At 41.9% G+C, this 22,031-nt stretch overlaps 1 protein-coding gene across 2 annotated transcripts in view; it reads left to right on the top strand.

Moving 5' to 3' along the window:
- LOC117830956 (WD repeat-containing protein 7) overlaps nt 1-19,508 on the top strand; it is a 105,617-nt gene extending 86,109 nt beyond the window's left edge. For both annotated transcript variants that reach the window (XM_034709331.1, XM_034709330.1), the window contains exons 24-30: nt 2,036-2,222; nt 10,661-10,778; nt 10,868-11,017; nt 11,125-11,207; nt 11,358-11,457; nt 16,724-16,828; nt 18,780-19,508. In XM_034709331.1, coding sequence (XP_034565222.1) covers nt 2,036-2,222; nt 10,661-10,778; nt 10,868-11,017; nt 11,125-11,207; nt 11,358-11,457; nt 16,724-16,828; nt 18,780-18,983 — 947 coding nt within the window. In that variant the 3' untranslated portion in view covers nt 18,984-19,508. The remainder of the gene's footprint in view (nt 1-2,035; nt 2,223-10,660; nt 10,779-10,867; nt 11,018-11,124; nt 11,208-11,357; nt 11,458-16,723; nt 16,829-18,779) is intronic.
- The last annotated feature ends 2,523 nt before the right edge of the window (nt 19,509-22,031 follow it).

Genomic DNA, 22,031 nt, shown 5'->3' with positions numbered 1-22,031 from the left:
GGCTCAAGCAGCTCTGCTTTTCTGATGGCCTGTCAGGTGATCAACTAATCAGGATCTTATTAAGCAAAATGACGTGTGTCTGAGTTCAAATTCAACAGACACTGGAGTAGAACTACTTCCATGTTTTTAGAGATGCTTATTTAAGGCTAAACTTGGAGTGAGCTCTCTTTTTTCTCACAGCTGTATACAGCAGAAAGTGTGTAAAATCACCTCTTCTGCATACCTTTAACACAAGTTGACTTTAGGGTAACATAACTGTATGCTGGTAAACTCATGTAGGAGCCTGTAGAGCCAGAGCAGAAGAACATTAGCTCAGTCCATGCTCTTTGTCTGTGCGACCTACCATACAGGCTAACGACGTTAGCACCAATGTCCATTTCTTACGGTCTCTGTGGCCCAAAACAAGGTAGTGCAATGATGCTAACACAGTTAGCGCTCTATCTGTCGCTGCTGGTATACATTATAGCAGTCGTACCCAGCAATGCTAACACAGTTAGCCTCTAGCTATATCTCTCATAGCCCGTCCATAGGCTGTGTGTGTGTGTAGATATAAACCAATAAAGAAAGGGGTTTGCCATTTAAGGCCGTCTGATGATGAAATGCCAGGAGATCCAGATGATAAGATTAGCCGTGTGTGTCTGGAGACTTAAGGACCTTCAGAGCCACCGTAGGATCATAAATACTTTAAGTAAATGATCTGTTTTATATCTTATATTTCTTTATATAATGACTGTTGAGCATTTACATGTCAAGTGACAATACAATGAAGGGCATTGATCCATGAGTGGACTCAGACAGGAGGGGGAATAAAGACATTTCAAAATGCTGATGTATTGATCTTCTGAGTAAAACCGTACTGCTACAACAAACCGGCACATTTAGATTTATTATAATAATAATAATAATAATAATGATAAAGTTTACATACAAAGCTAAATGACTAAATAAAAGATATGCTTCAGTCTATCTGCTAAATGTCCAAACATGTCATGCCACCAGTTGTTTAGTCCGCCTCTCTCTGCCTCACTCTGCCTGGCTTTTACTCAGACTTTATGTTTTCACAGCACTTTGTGAAGACTCTGCTAAAAGCTCTGGACCTCAGGTTTCAGAGGGTGAGACAGGCAGAGGGAGAGAGACAGGGGTGTGTGTGTGTGTGCATGTGTGTGTATGTGTTTAGGGGGGGAAGGGGTGTTATCGAGAGATGGGGATATTTTCTGGAGTCTTAATGGTCAGCCTGTCCCCACAGAGACTGGCTCAAATGTCAGGTCAGCTATGAAGTGACCCCCATCCTGCTGGCTGTCTTTATCCTCTCAGTTTGAGTCCGTGTGTGTGTGTGGAAGACAAAAGTTGAATCATTTTCATCCAAACCTTATTGAAAACATTAGGATTTATTAGGTTTTCTATTCAGAGAGATGTGATTCCTTTAAAGAATATATATATAATGGATTATATGTTGCAGGCATGTTCGCGGATTGGGCGGGGCATTGACTCGGAGCTGATGAAGTCATCGGGCTCAAATGAAAATCTGTTTGAATTCCACGAAAGCAAATTAGCTATTTATCTGTCCCTGATTGATTTACGTCCATGTTAGTTTTGAGCTTGCACGGTCCTCTGTCGTGAGAAATATAAGTCGAACAGGGATATTTCTTTACTTTTAGATGTTTAAACTCTTAAACTGATGAGTATGTCAGCTGCAGTGTCCATATGCTACAAAATGTGAAGGGTTTGGTGCTCCTCTTGCTTGATTGTTGATTATTACATGCCACAGTCACACACATTCATGCACTGGTGGCACACATTCATATACCGCTTGGGGGTTCAGTGTCTTGCAACTTCAACATGTTCCTGCAGGAGCTGGGATCAAACCACCATCCTTCCTATTGAGAGACTACCTGCTCTACCACTAAGCCACAGCCTCCCTTAGCTGATCAAGTCACATGAAACACCTCACAACTGTCCAACCTCCAGAGAGTGTCCTCAAGCATTCGTCACTTCCTCCTCTAAGTTTGCTCTTCTCTGTTTCTTCTCTTCACAGGTAAGGCTCTCACCTTCCTGCTGCTGCAGCCCCCCAGCCCCAAGCTGCCCCCCCACAGCACCATCCGCCGCACTGCAATCGATCTGATCGGCCGAGGCTTCACTGTCTGGGAGCCGTACATGGACGTGTCGGCCGTGCTCATGGGACTGCTGGAGCTCTGCGCCGACGCCGAGAAACAGCTGGCCAAGTGAGTCCTCTGTTTTTACTTCCTCAGGTCATGCATGCACAGGGAAAATGTCAAAATCAAGACACTTATGCGTCTGTAGAACCAAATATCCATTTGATAATGATTTGGTTGATTAGAGTCGTTCACAGCCGCAGAATCAGCCTCCATTTCTGCACAATTGGCATCATAACCCACAGAGATAAGCGCAGAGGTTACATCTGCCTTTGTACCGTCACACTGAGGGTGTGTTTTAGTCGTGTGAGTGGAGGTCAAAGGTCACAGAGAGGAGGCGATTCAATGACATCCTCTGGTGTATGGTACAAAGGACCGAGCGTGTGCGCGTCTTCCTCCCTGCTGAAATCTAACTGGCCAATATGAGTTGATCCTATTAAGGCTGAAACTCGAGCCAGGTCAGTCTGGTTAAATGAGTATAGATATGTCTGCTGCCAGTGTGTGTGTCTGTGTGTGTGTCTGTGTGTCTGTGTTAGTGTGTGTGTGAGAGAGTGAGAGAGAGAAACAGAGAGAGAAACAGAGAGAGAGAGAAAGGGGGAGAGGCAGGCACATAATAATGCAATAAAATTAAGTTAAATTAGCTTCTAGCGAAATAACAAACAGAAGAAGAACATGCCTTTATTGTCCTTGAATATTGTCCTGAAATGTACTAAGCATCTCCTAAAAAATACAACACACCTTCATTCATTTAAACATGACAACATATTAAATTCTGAACATGAATAGCAAGAGATTATCATCTTTATCTCCAAATATCACAGTTATGCAAAAAGGTGTCTGTGGGGCTGAAGTGCAGCTGTGAAGTCTGCTGATCTTCAAGCATCAACGCCATTATCTAAAAAGTTCTGTTCAAAGGTGACATAAACCACTGTCAAGTAGCTTTTACTGTTCCTCACACACCCACACACACACACACACACACACACACACACACACACACACACACACACACACACACACACACAAAGAGTTATCACTATGTATAATTAATAACGTGATGTGATGTCTGCGGCTGTGTTTTGTTGCCTCCTGGTGTTGAAGTAAACAGCAAATGGGTGATCAATGAGATGCAATAATCAGATCAGTACTTTATGATACATTCACACACACACACACACACACACATACACACACACACACACACACACACACACACACACACACACACACACACACACACACACACACACACAAGTGTATTTCCATTCGGCTGATATGCGCTGAGGCTCTTTGTCCTCACAAACAGTTGTCAATGCACTCCTTGCAGTGTGTGTGTGTGTGTGTGTGTGTGTGTGTGTGTGTGTGTGTGTGTGTGTGTGTGTGTGTGTGTGTGTGTGTGTGTGTGTGTGTGTGTGTGTGTGTGTGTGTGTGTGTGTGTGTGTGTGTGTGTGTGTGTGTGTGTGTCCTATAATCCCATTTCAATAGCCAGTTATTCAGAAAAAGCTCCAGGTGTTTAATAGTCTCAAATTTCATACTTTTTGACACACAAGCTAAGTGTTTTCAAAGAGCCCCCACATGGTGGTGTTGGTCTCCGTGACAGATTTAACACTGGGCTGAATTAAGGATTTCCCAAAGAGTCTAATTTCCAGGGCCCGAATGCATGTCCAGCCATTACACAAACGGGACCATTAGCCTTAACGTACCATTATGGAACCGCCCATTTGGCCGTAGAGTTAACCGCATTCACGACTGCAAATAATTGTCCAATTAACTTATTGCGCCATGAAAGTGAGGCTGTTGCAAAACGTCATAACTTCAGGGAACATCCTGGAAAACCCCGATCCCGAATTGCATGCGAATTGCGCATGCCTACTACACATAAACAACAATAAACATCATTTCACCACACACATCTCGGAAGGACCCAGACGCATAGAAGTGAAGAGCCTCCATTATCTCTGTCAACTGAGAATTTGCTGTATATTTCAACATCGTCATAGTTTTCCAAAGGATTCGTTCGATCCCTAAATATCCGTTGTCTTCACATATTTCGTCTTAAACTGTAACACATAAGCACGATGTCCGCCATCCTTTAAACAGCTTAACAGGTGTGGTAATCCTGCCATTAGCACCTGTAATGGTGGGGTCTACCGCTATTAAATGTAATGCTTTGTTTGGGCGTTAACCTGGCTCATGCATACCGCTAATCGATTTCTATTTCATCATTAGCACAAACGGCCCGTTTTCATCTCTAATGGCTAGACGTGCATACAGGCCTGGTCTGTAAAATGGAAATTAGGATTTTGGAATAATCGCCGAATAGATGCCAATCATTATCGAATAGTATTTTTGGCTTGAAATGCACATCCCTATAGTTTACATCCAGGTAGAAGGGCTTCAGAACATCATGGCAAAGGCTATTAACTTGAGCTGCAGCCCCAACATAAAACAGTATGACATTTCAGGTAATTCAGGCGCCAAATAGCGAGAGTGACAGCATATAATCAACTAAATGTACACATCACAACCACAGCATCATAAGCAAACATGCTTAAAGATGGTTTATGTATCCTCTTCTGCCTTTTTAAGAATGCTAAACATATTTCATCACTAAATTATCATCTGTCATGCACAAAGAAAATAAACCATCTTTAAACTCAGACATTCTCGGCATTTAGATCTGCAGCTTTTCCTTTGCAAATCAAAAACCATGCAGAAGAAGACGTACTACGCTTCAGATAAACACAGTCCAGCATGACTGTGAGCTGAAATTGCTGAAAAAGCCTCAAAAACTTTCTAAACTTTCATTCTATGTAAAAATTGTCGGCTTATGAAATGTCATGCAGTGATCTGGATTTAAAGGCCCCTTGCTGACCTGTTGTTTCCTTCTCTCCTGCTCTCATCCAATCAGAGTGTGCGTGTTTGTCACATCCACTGCAGAGATAAACGCATGTTTTATTTTGTGTTTGAGAGATGGAGGATATAGTATAAGTTCCACATGCGGGGATAAACACATCTTTTTCTCCTGTTATCATTTTCTATTTGTGTTTTTGAGAAATTCCATTTTTCATGCAGAGTTGAATCAATGTTTGTGTAATCTGTTTGTGTGTGTCCTACAGAGATAAATACATGTTGTTTTCATGAACACAATAGGATGTTTCAATACGGGTAAACATGATCAGAAAACTACAGGTCACTTTTTAGAAAAACAAAATGTTTGATCGATGTTCTGGCTTTAGACTTAACTACATCCAAGCCTGGTGCACAATGTAGTTTATGATGTTTAGGCAGTGACAAGGGTTTGATTTCTACAGCAGAATAGGATTATGAACTGAAAGCATCAGAAAGTATTGAGAATATGCAAGATATCCAGGAGTCAAGGAATGAGCAGCGTAATCAATCATTAAACCAGTTCAGCTATCGATTATATCAGCTCAATGAGTTACTGAGGAAACAAGTCAGCCGACAAATCTTTTGGTAAGTCAGCAAAATAAAAACAGCCAGTCAATAAGAGAGACTCAGCTAAAGATAGAAGCCAGATGTGTGCCTCTCACACTGCTAAGTGAAGACCCTGCCTCCCATACTACTTTTAAAGTTATATTTTTTGGGGCATTTTCGCCTTTTATTGATTAGACAGCTGAAGAAACACGGGGAACTTGGGGAAAGCAAATGGTTGGGGCTCGGTGTCAAACCAGTGACCTCTGCAATGAGGACTATAGCCCCTATATGCAGGGCGCGCTTAGACCACTACACCACTGGCGCCATACTTTTGAAAACTTTAATACCTTCAAGTAAGTCTAAATCCATTAATTGCAATGCTCTATCAAGGTCATCTTTGGAAACATACGTTTATATAAAAAAAAAAAATCTTGGGGCAACAGAAGAGGATTTATAACAGCATCTGCTTAAAATGAACATGTGCCAGTCCTGTCATAGATGTTATCTCTCCACTGCAGCTCCATTCTCTCCTCTCAAACAACTAATACGACTTTAAACAATGAGAAGGCATGAAAAAGGAAGTCTTGGCCTGACTTCTGACATTGCTACTGAGGTAGTATCTTTGAATAAGTAACACACTCCTGTTCAATGCAGCATGAAAGCACCTCAAGAAGTTAGAAAGTTATAACATATGTTCATGTGACATGAATGCATAAAGATAGCCAGAAAGAGTGAGCCAAGCCCCAGCTGATCTAAGCTTATAGCAGCATAACTAGGGGCCTGCCTATGGTGAACTTGAGTCAAATCTTTTGAACCCACTCTTTGATTTAGAGAGCTTCAAACTTTGTAGGTAAGATGTAGAGAGTGTCTCTGCTCCTTAGATCCTTAATCGGTGGATGGTTCTACCTCCCATACTGCATTTGGGGATTCTGGGCTGCACAAGTGAGATTGCATTCGGTTAGTGTGATTTTTTCATTGGGGGCAATAGAGAAGTGTGTCAGTGAGTCACTCAATAAGTAACACTTTGTCACTGAACAGGTCACTTAACCAATTGGTCTGCAAACAATCTGATTACCCGACGAGCAAACCACTGAAATCTGTCCCTGAATGAACACACGACTAAGTGAGATGAGGGGAGACAGAACTTCATAAACTCTAAAGACAACTCTGGTGTTAGATTGAATTTTAAAAAATGAGTGAGAGGAAAGGGAAAGTAAAAACAGAGTTAAGAACAGGCTGACTGCAGCTCAAATGAACTAGCCCAGCCTCAGTGCGTCTGCCATGTGATATTAGCTGAAGTGCTCACACGAGTTGATGAGTCATTTCAGTAATCAGACCCTGTTTTAGTCCCGTTGGTGAGGAAACCTTCCAGTCACTGGTGCGTCTCATGCATCCAGTGTTGGTTTCTTACTGCAGTGACTCTCATCATGTGACTGTGGTTATTCACTCCTCCTTCACCACTAAAAAATCAATACTTCCAATCCTCACTGTGTGTGTGTGTGTGTGAGTGTTTTGTGTGTGTGTGTGTGTGTGTGTGTGTGTGTGTGTGTGTGTGTGTGTGTGTGTGTGTGTGTGTGTGTGTGTGTGTGTGTGTGTGTGTGTGTGTGTGTGTGTGTGTGTGTGTGTGTGTGTGTGTGAGACTCAGTATTGACTGGATGTCAGCGTGATGCTGGCAGTGAATGCAGTCATGTTGCCACGTTCACACAGAGTGGGCCTGTGTGGATGAGTGTGTGTATTAGTGTGTATGAGTGTTAAATAATTCTAATCTGAGCTCATAATCCGGGTCACTTTATGTAGTTTCATTCAGGTCCTTGAAGAGGACGGAGTAGAGCAGTAGAGCTGTAGAGCATCACAAGCTCATTGCTTTTGCAGATATTGAGCTTCAGGTGTTGACTCTTTTTGAGTCTGGACAGATATACATTTACACTAAAGCCTGACTTCTTAGCTTAGGCATGCACATAATAGATTATGTAACCCTTATAAAGAGGATTTAATTCAGTCGCACATGTCATTGTTTGCTTTGCTGTTTTACTGGATTAAATATTCAGAGGCACTTCTAAAGTTCAGGGGGGAATTCACCAAGAATGGATTGCTGCCTCCCACAACACCAAGAAATGTGCATCATTTGACCCCGCTATCTGCTCTATCTCAAGGTCTAATTCACAAAGTAAACTTCACAAAAGATATTCAAGTGCAAAAAACACGAACAGAGCTTTGCAGCTCTTTTGCAGTTTGCTCCACTTTTGTGCAGAGCTGTGCCGTGCGCTCTCATCCTGACAGGGCCAAACTCTATCCGCATACATAAGCTGGATGGAGATAGACTCTTTTTACCATTGAATCGTTGAGCTGGTGAATTAAGTGTCAGTTGCAATCAGGCTCATTTGCACAGAAAGGGGGCTGTTTTGTTCTATGTAAATGTATGTAAACAACATAGCACACAGTGACGCTATTTGCTTTGCAGCACAGTTTGTGGTGCGCCTAACCCTTTGTACATGCTTTGATTTTTGGCTCATTTACACAGGTTTAGCAGGCTGCACAGTCAATTTTAAATCAGGCTTTCTTTGTGCTGTAGTTGTGTTCAGCATCACCTTTATTGATCGGCAGATGAATTGGACTGCAGTAGATTGGCCAGGCTAATCCTGAAGATTATTTTGGTCCTGTTTCTACATATTTTGGTCCAAAATGAGAATTAGGCACCAAAAGTTTAGGGAATCGTTCCAGCTGATTTCTTTAGCCTTTAGCCATGAAGCAGGCTATCGTAGTGCAATCTTTCAAATGCAAAAGTCTTCAATCGCAAGACTTGTGAACAGTGAAATTGTAGACATCTTTTTTGAAACAAGAAAAGATCAGCGAAAAACTCTCTTCAGAGCTCCCAGACTCAATCAACAGAAACAGGAATTTACCTTGAAAATCTCATGAGTTGGTGGTCTATCTCCGTCTCAGTCAGCCCAATAGATTTTCTTAGTTGTGAAGTCTTTCACAATTTTTTGGGGGAATATTCCAAGAAAACTTTCAAGTCAACCAGTAAAACAAAAACGTATGTATGTCAACAACTACAGAACAACAATCATCGTGTTGTAAAAGATAAAATGACTGTTTCTGTTGACTTCGAAGAAGGCAGTGTAACAACTGTTTTGGCTCAATAGAGGATCTTATTTATATTTTTTTAAGGTTATGTTTGGGGGGTTTTGATACCTTCATCTAAAGGATAGGACAGTGGGAAGAGTGGGAAACTGTGAAGAGAGGGTGGGGGCTGACATGCTGCAAAGGGTCATGGGTCAGATGTGAACCTGGGTTGCCCTCTTTAAGGACCATAACCCAAAGACTCCTCATTCGTTCTATTTATAGTCATAGCTTTTATTCTATTTTTAGTAATGATAGTGAACCTCTGAGTGTGTGTGAGTGTGTGTGTGGTTGCTGGTTTTGTCTTTATCAGATATAATAATCCAGATTATTTCCCTCCGTGTTCTAAGTGTTGGTTATTAACCTCAGTGGTTCTGGGCACAATTAGCTGGGTGCTCTGCTGCTGCCTTATATCAACACTGTGACTGTTTCCAATTACAGCCGGCGCGCTCACTGAAATTAAACATCTCAATATTGCTGATATATTGCTGATACATTACCGGTATTAATTACAGGTAGTGTTGCTGTGATCTGTAATCAGAGGAGATGAATCGTGCAGCTCAGCCGTTCATCCACCCATCACTCCCTCCCTTCTCTCTCTCTCCTCTCTCTCTCCCCAGAGTCATTTTCTTAACAAGGTGGCTTCTCTCGCCCCCTCTTTCTCTCCCTCTACACACACACACACACACTCACAGGGGTGTGTGGCCAGCTGTTAGGGTGTGTGTGTCTAATTCCTGTTGCATTGTGGGAGTCCATTATGCCGTCGTCTGGTGAATGGCTCCCATTGACTCGGCCTTGACATTATAAGCTGCCCGCTAATCTCTTCACTCCATATATTAGTGAGGCTCGATCTTTCTGCCCCTTCACTCAGTTTTATCTCCTTTGCTTCCTCCTCTCTCTGTAAAAGTCTGTATTTACACTCCTCTCTCCTGTTTCAGAACAAAGGGATATTTATCTTTTAAAACAGACGTGTGTGTACACTTTATCTTTTCTGCTAACAAATCCCAAAACAGCTCTGAGTGTTTCCCACTAACAAGAGCTGTCTGGTATTCAAAGCCTGATATATCTTCTTCTTCTGCGCTCCATTGTTATCCACTAGAAAAAAAGAAACATCAATAAGACACTGCTGCAGCGGGCAACATTTCATAACCATGAACACACACTTTTCTGCTGTTACAAACACTTAGTGGAACATTAAATCTGTGTCCTTCCACCTCTCAAAATAGTCCTCTACAGCTGCACTATGAAGCATAGCTGTAGACTCTTTTTCAGACCATTGCTTCGTTATTAAACTTCTGACTTTGAGAGTGTTTGATCAAAAAGTCAGAAGAGCTGATTAGAGATATGAAAAACAGCGTGAACAGAAAACGGAGCTGAATATTTCAAGAGTCGATTCTTAATGTGGGACTCAAAGTAGAGAAGCTAAGAGGTGCCAAGCATTCTTGCATATTGTGAACTTAAACTTAAGTGTTCACTAAGATCTGAAGCCAAACTTTCCCTTTCTCCTTGTTTGTTATCTTTGAGGATTGACTTGCTGATAATAGCTGTTTGTTAATTCTATATTCTTGTAATAAAATGTCCATTTCTTCTTCCACTGAAAACTAGTTTTTTCTTGATATTCTCTCAGTCACACCGGTACCACTCACCATGTTTATTGTTGTTTATGCATAGTAGACATGCACAATTTGAATTTGTTGGATAGGGGTTTTCCAGGAGGTTCCCTGAACACCAGCTTCACCAATTAGTTAATTGGCCGATTATTTACATTTGTGCATGCTGCTAACGCTACGGCCAAATGGGCCGTTCCATAACTTCCTCTGAAGGAAAAAGAGTTTCAACGTATTAGTATCATATTAAACTTTTGATATTGACCTGTGGAAGTCCTTCATACTTGGTCTGATTTAACTAAATCTTCTGTCACGTTCTGTCTCTCTTTCTCTCTGCAGCGTCACAATGGGTTTGCCCCTCAACCCACCTGCAGACTCTGCCCGCTCGGCCCGTCACGCCCTCTCTCTCATCGCCACCGCTAGACCCCCAGCCTTCATCACCACCATCGCAAGAGAGGTGAGACTGACAGACACCCCCACTAACATTAGATACAGCTGCTCTGTCATCTTTCTCCAGTAATGACAGATATGCTTCTTGTTGTTTAGGTTCATCGGTACAACGCCGCTCAGGCCAACTCTCAGTCGCAGCAGAACGTTCACACCACGACTCTGGCCCGTGCCAAGACCGAGATCCTGCGGGTGATCGACATCCTGATCGAGAAGATGCCTGGAGACGTGGTGGATCTGCTCGTCGAGGTAAACTTCACACAGCAGATGTCGTATTCCTCATTTTTAAGAGCACCAGAATCCCAGTGTTGAGAATATCTGGATCATCTTCTCCTCCTCCTCCTCTTCTTCCTCAGGTCATGGATATCATCATGTACTGTATTGAAGGCTCTCTTGTGAAGAAGAAGGGACTGCAGGAGTGTTTCCCCGCTATCTGCAAGTAAGTGCACAGTTTGTTTGTTTGTTTGTTTTTTGACAAATGAAGAACTGTTTTTCAAAAGAAGAGTTAATCATGCAATGTAGACTTCTGTAACCCAGATGTTCTCTATTTGACTGTAAATGTTGTAAAATGTGACATCTTCTTCTTCAGGTTCTACATGGTCGGATATTGTGACCGCAGTCATCGCATCGCCGTCGGAGCTCGCCAGGGTTCGGTGGCTCTCTACGACGTTCGCACTGGAAAATGCCAGGTAGGTTTAACTCTCGTCTCAGCAGAAGAGAAATGCTCAAAGAGGTGATCTGGTCCTCAGAGTTTATTTTCTGTACCTACATTTAAAGTAAGCGTCATGAGCAGAAACAAGGGATGCAATAAAGGACGGAGGAGAGAAGGAGAGACTCAGAGTTCAGTAATTGATTAATGATGAAGCGATGACTCTGTTAATCACCCTTTTGTCTCTGCACACATTTATATTTGATTGTGTGTGTGTGTCTGTGTGTGTGTGTGTGTGTGTGTGTGTGTGTGTGTGTGTGTGTGTGTGTGTTTGTTTTGTGTAGTTTGTGTTTATGTGTGCTCCTTGCCTCCGTGTTTGTATGTGTTTCTCTGTGAGTGTGTGTGTTGGTAATTTGCTGCGTATTGATTCGCAGTAACCTGAGCAGTCTAGTCTGGTGGAGGGGGTCATTTATATCTGATAACAGCACTGGCCCCTGTTCACCCAACATTTAGTTGGACTCCTGCATTTGTGTGTGCAGGTGTGTGTGTGTGTAAGTGTGTGTGTAAGTGTTTGTGTTCTCATTGTAAAACAGGAGACACTTTCCCTCTCTGTGTTATTTGCTTGATTAACATTTAATAGGAAACATCTTTGCAGGAAGCTTCACATGCTGAAAGTGTTTAAAGTGAAACAAAGACTTTGTCGTCATTTAAAGGCAACACGTGTCTTTCAGGTTTGATTTATCCTGACTTTTATTGATTCTTGTACTTATTGACTTAACTGAATCAAGCCTCAAAGTCTTTGCAAAAATATTAAATCTAGAAAGAACCCTCAGCAGACTTTACAGCAATGAAAGGATGACCCAGCATCCTATCAACAATCCTACAGCCTGGTTATTTTGCAAAATGAGACACTTTTTATGGGAAAATTCTCTAATATCAAATTACTGGATACATGATCCTTTTTTAATTGATAAAAATAAACATTTACTTTCCGAGGTCTATCTTTAAATTCAGTCTCGTTTGGGAAAGGTCTTTCTGAGAATTGAGGGTTAGTTTGAGAGAAAGAAGGTAGGAAGCAAGGAAAGAGGAGGAAGAAGATAATATTGGAAGGAGTTTTGTTTTAAATCTGTCTAAGTTTGTGTCAGTGTGTGTGTGTGTGTGTGTGTGTGTGTGTGTGTGTGTGTGTGTGTGTGTGTGTGTGTGTGTGTGTGTGTGTGTGTGTGTGTGTGTGTGTGTGTGTGTGTGTCCAACCGTAGCTAGCTTGTCCCTGCATGACCATCTGCCACAGCTTTGATCAGCCTCCATGAACACTCCTTTGTCAGCTGCATTGCTCTGCGTGTGTGTGTATGTGTGTGTGTGTGTGTGTGTGTGTGTGTGTGTGTGTGTGTGTGTGTGTCCAGCTGCTTGCTCTGCTTCTTTAACAGACTCTACAGAGTCTACTAATTGAACACAAAGAAACAACCTGACTGATCTCTCTCACTCTGTCTCTCTCTGTCTGTCTGCATCTGTTTCTTCCTCTAATCACTGAGTGAAGACTCTGTAACTGAAGGTGTAGTTCTGACTCTGAGTTAGCTCAGCCCACTTAGCACCCCATCGGAAGCAAAAGCAGCGTGGTCGTCCATTGGCTGCAGAGTCACACATGCTTTTAAAGGATTGATCATTCATGCAAGGGGTTTTTATGAGGTTCAGGCAAAGTTTCAGCTCTGAGCATACTGCTGCTCTACTTACCTCCTCCTCGAGACTCATTCATGCTTCCTTTACATACGAAAACAATACCCACACATTCCTCCAAGAGTCCCTTAAGTTTAGATGGATGTTGAACAATGCATCCACTAGAGCAGGGGTTCCAAAAGTGTGGGTTGGGACCTCCTGGGGGGTCGCAAGACACATACTGAATAGCGGGTTGTGAGATGTCTTCCAGAATGTTTTTGTTTTTTAAGTTATCTAAAATTATTTTATTTTTATTTTTTTTATCTTTTGTTTATTTACCTTGTTTTCTTATGTTTATCGTCATGCATTTTTGTACAGTTAATTGTTATTATTTGATTATTATTATTATTATTAATTTGTATTTATTGATTTTTTCTTCTCCTTGCTGGTTTTGTATTGCTTATATATAATTTGTTAACTTGTGGTTTAACAACGAAATACTAAAAAAATGCCAAAAAAAAAGTTGAATGACAAAAGTTATCTAAAAATAGTAAATTTTACTCATTATAGTAAAAACCTTTGAGAAAAATAGTAGCTAAACTTGAAATAAAACCTTGAAAATAGAAAATGTAATGAGTTTTCTGCCTTTCTTTTTGCCAGATGACTCCTAAGTTTAGGGTTAGTGAACAGTTAATTATCAAAAGCATCAGTAGCAGTAGGTTAATTCATAAAGGCAAAGGAAACACAGACACATGTTCATATAGGTAGGCTAATTTTCTGCAGACCAGCTAAATTAAGCCACATTAAATCCCTTTGAGGGACAGTGGGGGTCACAAGTCTTTGGCACCTATATTTTGGGGGTCGCGGGCTCTAGAGGGCACCTCAAACTAACCGGTCTTGCATGAAACTCCATTTATTCCTCGCTGCACTTTAACGTTTGTCTCCACATGTAGGCCCTGTGATGGACTGGTGATCTGTCCAGGGCGCACCCCGCTTCTCGCCCAACAACAGCTGGTATCGGCTCCTATATTTGTGAAATAGAATCGCACATATAGCTGAAGTCACAGCAGCTCGGTTTAGAAGAAGAATTTTCTGCTTTTAAAGAAGTATCTCCTCATGATGGAAGCAGAAACACTCGATCCGTTGAAGGTGCAGCGATCTGAGAGCAGAGATCGCTCCATCAGTATTCATAGTTCTCATTCAGAACGAGCAGCTGTTATTAATGTCTGACTTTGTCTTTGTAGAAGGCAATAAAATGCTATGAGCCTTTTGTCACACACATTTTCACACACACACACACACACACACACACACACACACACACACACACACACACACACACACACACACACACACACACACACACACACACACACACACACACACACACACACAGTCGTGTCCCCAGGCGTCAGGTGTATTGAAGTACAGAGTGCTGTAAATGGTTTCAGTGTGCTTCACTGCTCTCTGATAGGCTGATTGATTTGGTAGGCAGTCCACCGTGACACACACACATGCACACACACGGACAAACACACAGCCATGCACACACACACACACACACACACACACACACACACACACACACACACACACACACACACACGCTGATCATACTATATCTGAGGCACATTAAATTGCTCTGCATCCTTCTCCTCCCTCTCTTTATGCAAACATGTTGTTTTGTTATTCTACGTCACCTGCTCGTTGTCAGGTCCTCCACGCATGCTTCTTATGCAGCCCTGCACTCTGATTGGACGACAGTGTTGACGTTATCTCAATTTGGCCTACCTACACAGTTTTGCTGTTTTTTTAAATATGCAACTTAAAACCCCCCCCCAACTTAAAGGATGGATTTCAGCCCACAGAGCAGCAACATGAGCTCTGACTGGACGGATGTTTTGTGTTAGTCAGAGTCTGATAAATCCACTTCATCGTCTCTTTATCAGTAAAATACAAACACATTTAGACTGAAGTGAATTCAGGTGACTTTAATAAAGCAAAGGCTGCAGGTGTGCAGGATTAAATCGGCTGTTCTTCATGCGTCCATCTTTGCTGAGTGAATGCAGATGAATTGTGACCGCTGTTGGCCCTCTGATCGTTTCGCCTTTAACAGAATTAATGATGGGAAATAAGCTTTGGGATCACGCCAAAGAGAAAATAATGAGCGACAGAGGTGAAGGATGCACAGAGAGTTGAGAAACGGATCGTGAAAAGGAGAGAGAGAGAGGGGTGTGTGCAGGGATGAAGGCTGGAGAGAAATCACAATAATTCAGCGTTTTTTCAGCCACTGCTGGAATCTAATATAATTTCCCCTAAAAGAAGGAGGGAGGGAGCGAATTAAAGAGATGAGATTTTCATTTCATTGGGTTATTATTTTTTTCTTCTTTGATCGCCTTAGACGGGTTATTATTTCATGGTCTGGTTGCCCGAGGCGTCGCGTCTTAATCTCATCTGGAGGTGAGAGTTTGTAATCCCAGTCGCAGGCGGAGGCGGGGCGGAGAGATTTGGGGGAGGCCGTTTATTGCGTTACACACCCTGCATCTGGTGGGACTGTTTATTGCGTTACATGTGGCGCGGCGTCGCTTTATTTCGTCCCCTGAGTTCTGCAGGCGAACGGCAGCATCTGTCGGAGCAGAAGCTGCCCCTCGTCTGATGGAATTATCTCGTCAAAACCGAGCACTAACAGTCGAGGAGAATCTGAACGGCAAAACGAGTTTTTCTGAGATGACTCAATGAAATTTCAACAAGAACCAAAATTTGTTCTTCATCTCGTCTTTATCACAAAAGAGGATTTATTGAAGTCTGGGTTTCAAGCTGGGGCTGCTGCTGCTGCAGTTTGGACACATAAACACAAAGAATCTCGTGGAAGAGTCGAGTTGTTCTCTCGTTTTAGGCTCAATAGGTGATGAGAAAAGAAGTGGAGGGGTCTCAGATACGGGTCGTATTCTTTTTTATAAAAGCACTCCATAAAGTGAAGCGTTGGAGTCTGACTCTCAGGGTCCATAAACCTCAATAACACCGCTCACAAATACCTTGTGTGCCAAAGAGAACGCTTTTTATCACAGAGTGGCTATCAGAGCACCAAAACACCAGAACAAAGACGTACAACAACATTTAGAGGATAAGAAGGAGGATGGTGGAGTTCAGGCTGCTTGGAGTGAGTGATGGAGAGGACACACACCTCAGGTTTCATGTCAGTGTGGTTCAAGTGTTTGTGCCGGTACAGAAGCCAGCAGCAGGGTGTGCAAAGGTGACGATAACAAGACTAAAAGGACTCCTTCACAGGTCAACAAAACTCAATCTGTCAAGTTCCAGCATCCCAGCATTCACTCAGATCTCAGAACAAGTTCTGAAACACACAGAAAAACCAAAGCATCAGTCCCACACTCTTTTTATATCCCTATGATTCACATTTGAAACATTTTGAATGGTACAGAGCTCCTCAGTTTTGCAGTCCTGAGCAAATGTCTGGTTTTCCACTTAAAGCAGCTGCTGATTCACACGCTTCGTTTTCTCCTTTGGGACCATTTCCTTCACTGTGTCTGACTTGTGACGAGCATCTTATTATAAACTCTGCAATGTGACGTATGAAGAGTCATTTCTAATCTTTAAAAAGTTTGTTTTAATGAGTCTGTTATTCTTTCTCCTTCTAGAACATCCACGGTCATAAGGGCCCAATCACAGCCGTTTCGTTCGCCCCTGACGGACGTTACCTGGCGACCTACTCCAACGCTGACAGCCACATCTCCTTCTGGCAGGTAAGTGACACGTGCATCAAACACACTGCATATTGAGAAGCTCTGCAGGTCGCTCTTATTTGGTTTTGAAGGTTTAGTTTTAGGATGGTTGGATGGATGCACTGCACTCCTCCTGCAGAGATTTTTTCATTTGATCACTTTCAAACGGAGCTTATATTTCAGGCGGTTTCTCCGAAGTTGCCTTTCCTTGTTTCTTATGTAGTCTCTCTTTATTTCCTTTCTTATTTTGACTTTTATTTTCATCCCTTTTATTCATTTACTTCTAATATAATTAGATTTTTTCTTATACATTCTCTTCTTTTAATTGTTTAAACATAAACTGTGTAGATAATCGGTAAGTGAAAGTTAGAGTGCATGAAAGAGACTGCTGAGCGTACAAAAACTCAGAGTCAGATGTCTGATCACTTGATAAACACACACATAGACAGACAGACACACTTCTTATCTACTTCCCAGAACTGTTATTTTGAATGAAAGGTCTTTACGACCTCTGACACGACTGTCTGTACACACACACACACACACACACACACACACACACACACACACACACACACTAATGGCATTACTGTAAGCATAAACCGCTGCTACGCGCCGACAAGACGGCTGCTGTGGTAATGAGCTGGCAGACGCTCTGTCGGTGTGTGTGTGCGTGTGTGTAAGTGAGTGTGTGTTAATGTCTGTTTGAGGGAGGGGCAGTGTCGTCTCAGGAAACGATACAGTTTCTACTCAAGGTTTTTCCTACACACACACTCTCTCTCTCTCTCTCTCTCTCTTTTGGAGTATGCAGTTCTCTTGTTATGAAACGTGAGAGAAGCTTCGGGGGTTAAAGTCGTGATTCCTCGTCTCTGAGAGGACTTAGTGATGATGGTCTTCTTACCAAATCAAGTAGAAACCGACAGACACTTTGCACATCGGGAGTTATGAGTAAACTCAAGGTGCATGTGCCCTAATGAAAGAGATAAGTACTCAGTGTGTGAACCAATCACATCACGACCTCATGCCAATATCTATGCTCGACTGATAAGTGACATAGCCGAGCACAGGGCCCCTGATTTCACCCAAACATGGAGATAGATGACAGGTGCTTAATAACAGAGGTTATTTAGCACCTATCATCAAGGTAGAGCCTGTACGCTGCACCTCCCCCTGCTCAACCACTCTAACGAGGGGAGAGAAGAAAGAAGAGAGTCTGTAGAGAGATTTAAGAAAGAAGACAAGGAAGTCAGACCCAGGGTGGGAAACCTATTCGGGCCTGAGCTCTTCAAGATTGTACGCTCTGCCTGCCCCTACTCCCCTACACTGATGAAGGAGGAAAAGAGAGAAGAGAGGGAAAACAGAGGACAAAGTCTGTAGAGAGATTTGAGAAAGAAGACATGGAAGCAGAGCCAGGGTGGGAGGCCTGTTTTGGCTCAAGTTTCCCAGATTAGACTGTACACTCTGCCTCCCCTACTCTCCGTCATTGACGAAGGAAGTGAAGAGAGAGAAAACAGAGGAGAAAGTCTGTAGAGAGATTTGAGAAAGAAGACAAGGAAGGCAAAACCAGGGGGAAGCTTGTTTCCCAGATTAGACTGTAAGCTCTACCTCCCTCTACTCCCCCCATTTTCATTGGAGAGAAAGGGAATCAATGCTACAACGAACAGTGAAGGAAAAAGGAAACAGGTGGGAAAGTTTCTCCACTAATTTTTCTTGTCTTTTCAGTATAATTTTCCTATGTTTCTAAAATTAATAGTTGAAGGTTTTTCTTCATTCACTTTTAAGTTCAGGCCAAATTATGAGCAGGATTTAGTGACATCACAAGTTTTCAAGCTAGTTTCTGGGGCACCTTTTCTGTTCAGGCGTCTTTGTGGAGCTCATGGAGACTTCTTGTTGAACTGATAACAGGCAGAAAAGTTGAATGATATGTATTTATGTAGGATTAATTCCACATCCTTCTCCTCGTCCTCCTCAGATGAACACCAGTCTGCTCGGCAGCATCGGGATGCTGAACTCGGCGCCTCAGCTCCGCTGCATCAAGACGTACCAGGTTCCTCCGGTGCAGCCGGCCTCTCCAGGCTCCCAGAACCACCTGAAGCTGGCCCGCCTCATCTGGACCTCCAACCGCAACGTCATCCTGATGGCCCACGACGGCAAGGAGCACCGCTTCATGGTCTAAACCAGATCTGCGTCTCCAACTGAGCCCTGAGGTTTTTACCCAAAAGTTCAAATCGCTCTAAGAAATCTAACGCGAGAAATCTAAAAAACCCAGACCAGGTCCAGGTGTAGACCAGACGGATTAGTTTTATTTATCATTGTTGCAGTTGTAAGGAAACTCATTCTGTGATCTGTATATTTGAAGCCGTGATAGAAGGCTTGTTTACATTGTGAAATGCATTGATGTAAATTTTATTTACCAACTTCCTGTCATTCCTATTTATTTGCTTCCCCCGCCACATGTAGCACATCTCGTGAAGCAGCCGTCGTCGATGTTAGTTTAAATCAGACTTTTACTCTCTGCTGTTTTTATCTTACTTCAGAGCAAAGCAGCAGTGTCTTATAATTATTAAAAATATGTAACTTATTGAAGGATGGTTATCTCTGCAGAAACATTCACTCAAACTAAACCAACCTTTGCTGTCTTGTTTTAAATTCCTGCTCTTTATATTAAAGTTTGAGTCAGAAAGTAAAAAACATAAAATCAGTTCCTGTCTGCTGAAAATTGTCTCCAGGAGTAGATGGGAATGTTTATCAGAGTATTATAACGTCTGCACAGTCTCTCGTGTTCGTGTGTGAGGAGTGTGAGAGAGTTTGTTGCCGTCTGCTTTTATTTTTCTGACACCTTGAGAGCTTTTCCATCCTCACAGAAGTGTGGGCGCCCGTGTTTACACTCAAGTGTACTTTCACAAACATACATTCTCACTTCATCTTAAAAGCACGGCCACAGTCGACCTTTGGGTGCTAGATACGTAAACATTCGTGAAAAATAAAGCATAGTATGAAGTCATATTTTACACCTTAACATAACGGGTGTCCTTAATCAGATTAGCTCTCTCTTGTCTGCTCATTCCTGGGAACTAAATGGTCTAATAGTTGCGAATGGTGTTTCATAATTTTGCGTAAAATGTCAGTTTTATTCTTAAAAACAACGAGTGTTTGTCCAAGTTCCAAAGTGAACCCTTTACAGATTTGTTGAGCTGAATCGTGATCTTAAGTCCAAGTGATGAGCTGAGTTTTGACCAAGTGTTTAAGATGTTATAACTTCATTGACATACACATGTTTTAGGGATATTGAAAATGGTTTTAGCTCTAGGGATAAGACAGATTGATATATGTCACGTTGAGAAAACGGAGCATTGCAGAGAAATGTAAAACAAGAAGACATGCAAAACAAGCTGGTTGTTAAAACAATGCTAGCCGTAAAGGGATAACTCCTCTGAAAGTCTCCAAACATCAAGAAAAGACACTATCTCATTACTTTTCACCCTGTTAGGATCAAAGACAGACCAGCGTTACAAATTAAACGTTATTGATGGTCACCATACTGGCTAATTTTTCAGATCTGGCCTCCTGAACCGGGGACTGCTAGTTCCTTTGGGCTGATTTTTTTAGGCTAGCTCCAGCGTAACACAGGAAATACAACACAAAGTCCTTTTCAGAGCCGCTCCTCTTGAACATCAGCTTATCTGGAAACTTTCTGCTAACTGCTGTAACTTTAAAAATATTGGAAAGCGCCTCGCTGTGTCTTCTGTACGTCCTCATTCTGTCATTAAATCACACACAGGAGAGACTCCCCTCGAGAAACAAACCTTGAACTGTTTGGTCCACATCTTGGGGGCAGACTTCTTTGTAGATTTAATCCCTCTGAAGATGTAAAATCGTACCTTGAAGTTTGACAGATGACGACACATTCCTCCTTTTTCCTCGTTTTACTCCTAAATTGTATTTGTGGGGCGTTTCTTTGCAGATGATGTTGCTTTCTATATCACTGATGGATATACAGACTTAGCTTTGACTTTTAGCTTGTTTGGCTTCTTTGGGGGATATCTCTTAATATAAACATGTATATATACAGAATATATATCATCAGAGCTGCTTTGTGATGTATTTGGTATATTTCTTGTGGCTTACGTGACTGTCTACCTGGCGACGACTAGTTCTTCAAATGAAGGGATCTCCTCTTGTAGTTCATTTAGAGCTTCGTAGTTATTTTGGAAACTGAGAGGTGACTTTTCTGATTTTAACACATGACCAACTGATCAAGTTTAAATGAAGAAAGCAAAGAATTCAAGTCCTTTTAACTGCAATTACAGCTTGAGAAATAAAAAGTCGAAGGGTTTAAGAACTCAGATGGTTGGTTGGTTTATAGAGATGTCTTCTGTCCTTATAGTGAGGGAACAATCGACCAATCATGTTTGTTCATAGTATCATATTGGTTATTTTTCTTCCCCCAAATGTTGCTGACATACTTCTTTAAAGACAGCAGGTTAAACAAAGCACGTGGGAACAAACATGCTTCATGCCCGTCCTTAAATAACTAAGACGCTATTAAGTGTCTGAAAATTATTGACCACCTGGGCCTGGAAGTTCTAAAGATTCAATCTGAAAAAAAGCAATCTGGATTTGGACTGTTTCACAATTCAGGATCAGGTAATCTAGATTACTTTTGTCCTTTTGGTTTTCAAAGAAAAACTATATCTGTTAAAGATTGCTAGTGCTGTAAAAGGAAATACACACTTTGTCCACAGGGGGCGCCAAAATCCACATAAACTGAAAGATTCTCAAAGCTGCTTTTAATTAAATATTTTACATTTGCCATAAACAGTTTTTGGTGGAATATTTTATGACACTGATATCCTTTTTTTCTCACAACCCTGAAGTCTACCTGAAGTCTCATGTATTACATTTCCCTAATGTGATCCAGTCTGAATCCAGCTCCTTGCCTGGATCAGGATAATCCTGAAGTTTGGGATCCAAAAGTTTACGGCACCAAAATCGGGCGTATCATCTTAATAGAAATCAAGATTGGATAACTTAATCATGTACCTTCTTTTAAGATTTGATCCACTTTGATTTTATGACACTATTTTGAGCTGGGCCCTCTTCTTAAAAGATATTCAGTTATATTAAAGTCTTCTAAGTCAGCAACGAAACTGAGATGTCAGTTTTACTACAAAATCAAAATCACGAAGGAGCCGAAAGTTGCTGGTTTTCATTGAAGATGCTA

The sequence above is a fragment of the Notolabrus celidotus genome, chromosome 19 (assembly GCF_009762535.1).
Source record: "Notolabrus celidotus isolate fNotCel1 chromosome 19, fNotCel1.pri, whole genome shotgun sequence".
NCBI lineage: Eukaryota > Metazoa > Chordata > Actinopteri > Labriformes > Labridae > Notolabrus > Notolabrus celidotus.
The sequence above is the reverse complement of the archived record's forward strand: the minus strand, read 5'-3'. Positions and strand labels throughout refer to the sequence as shown.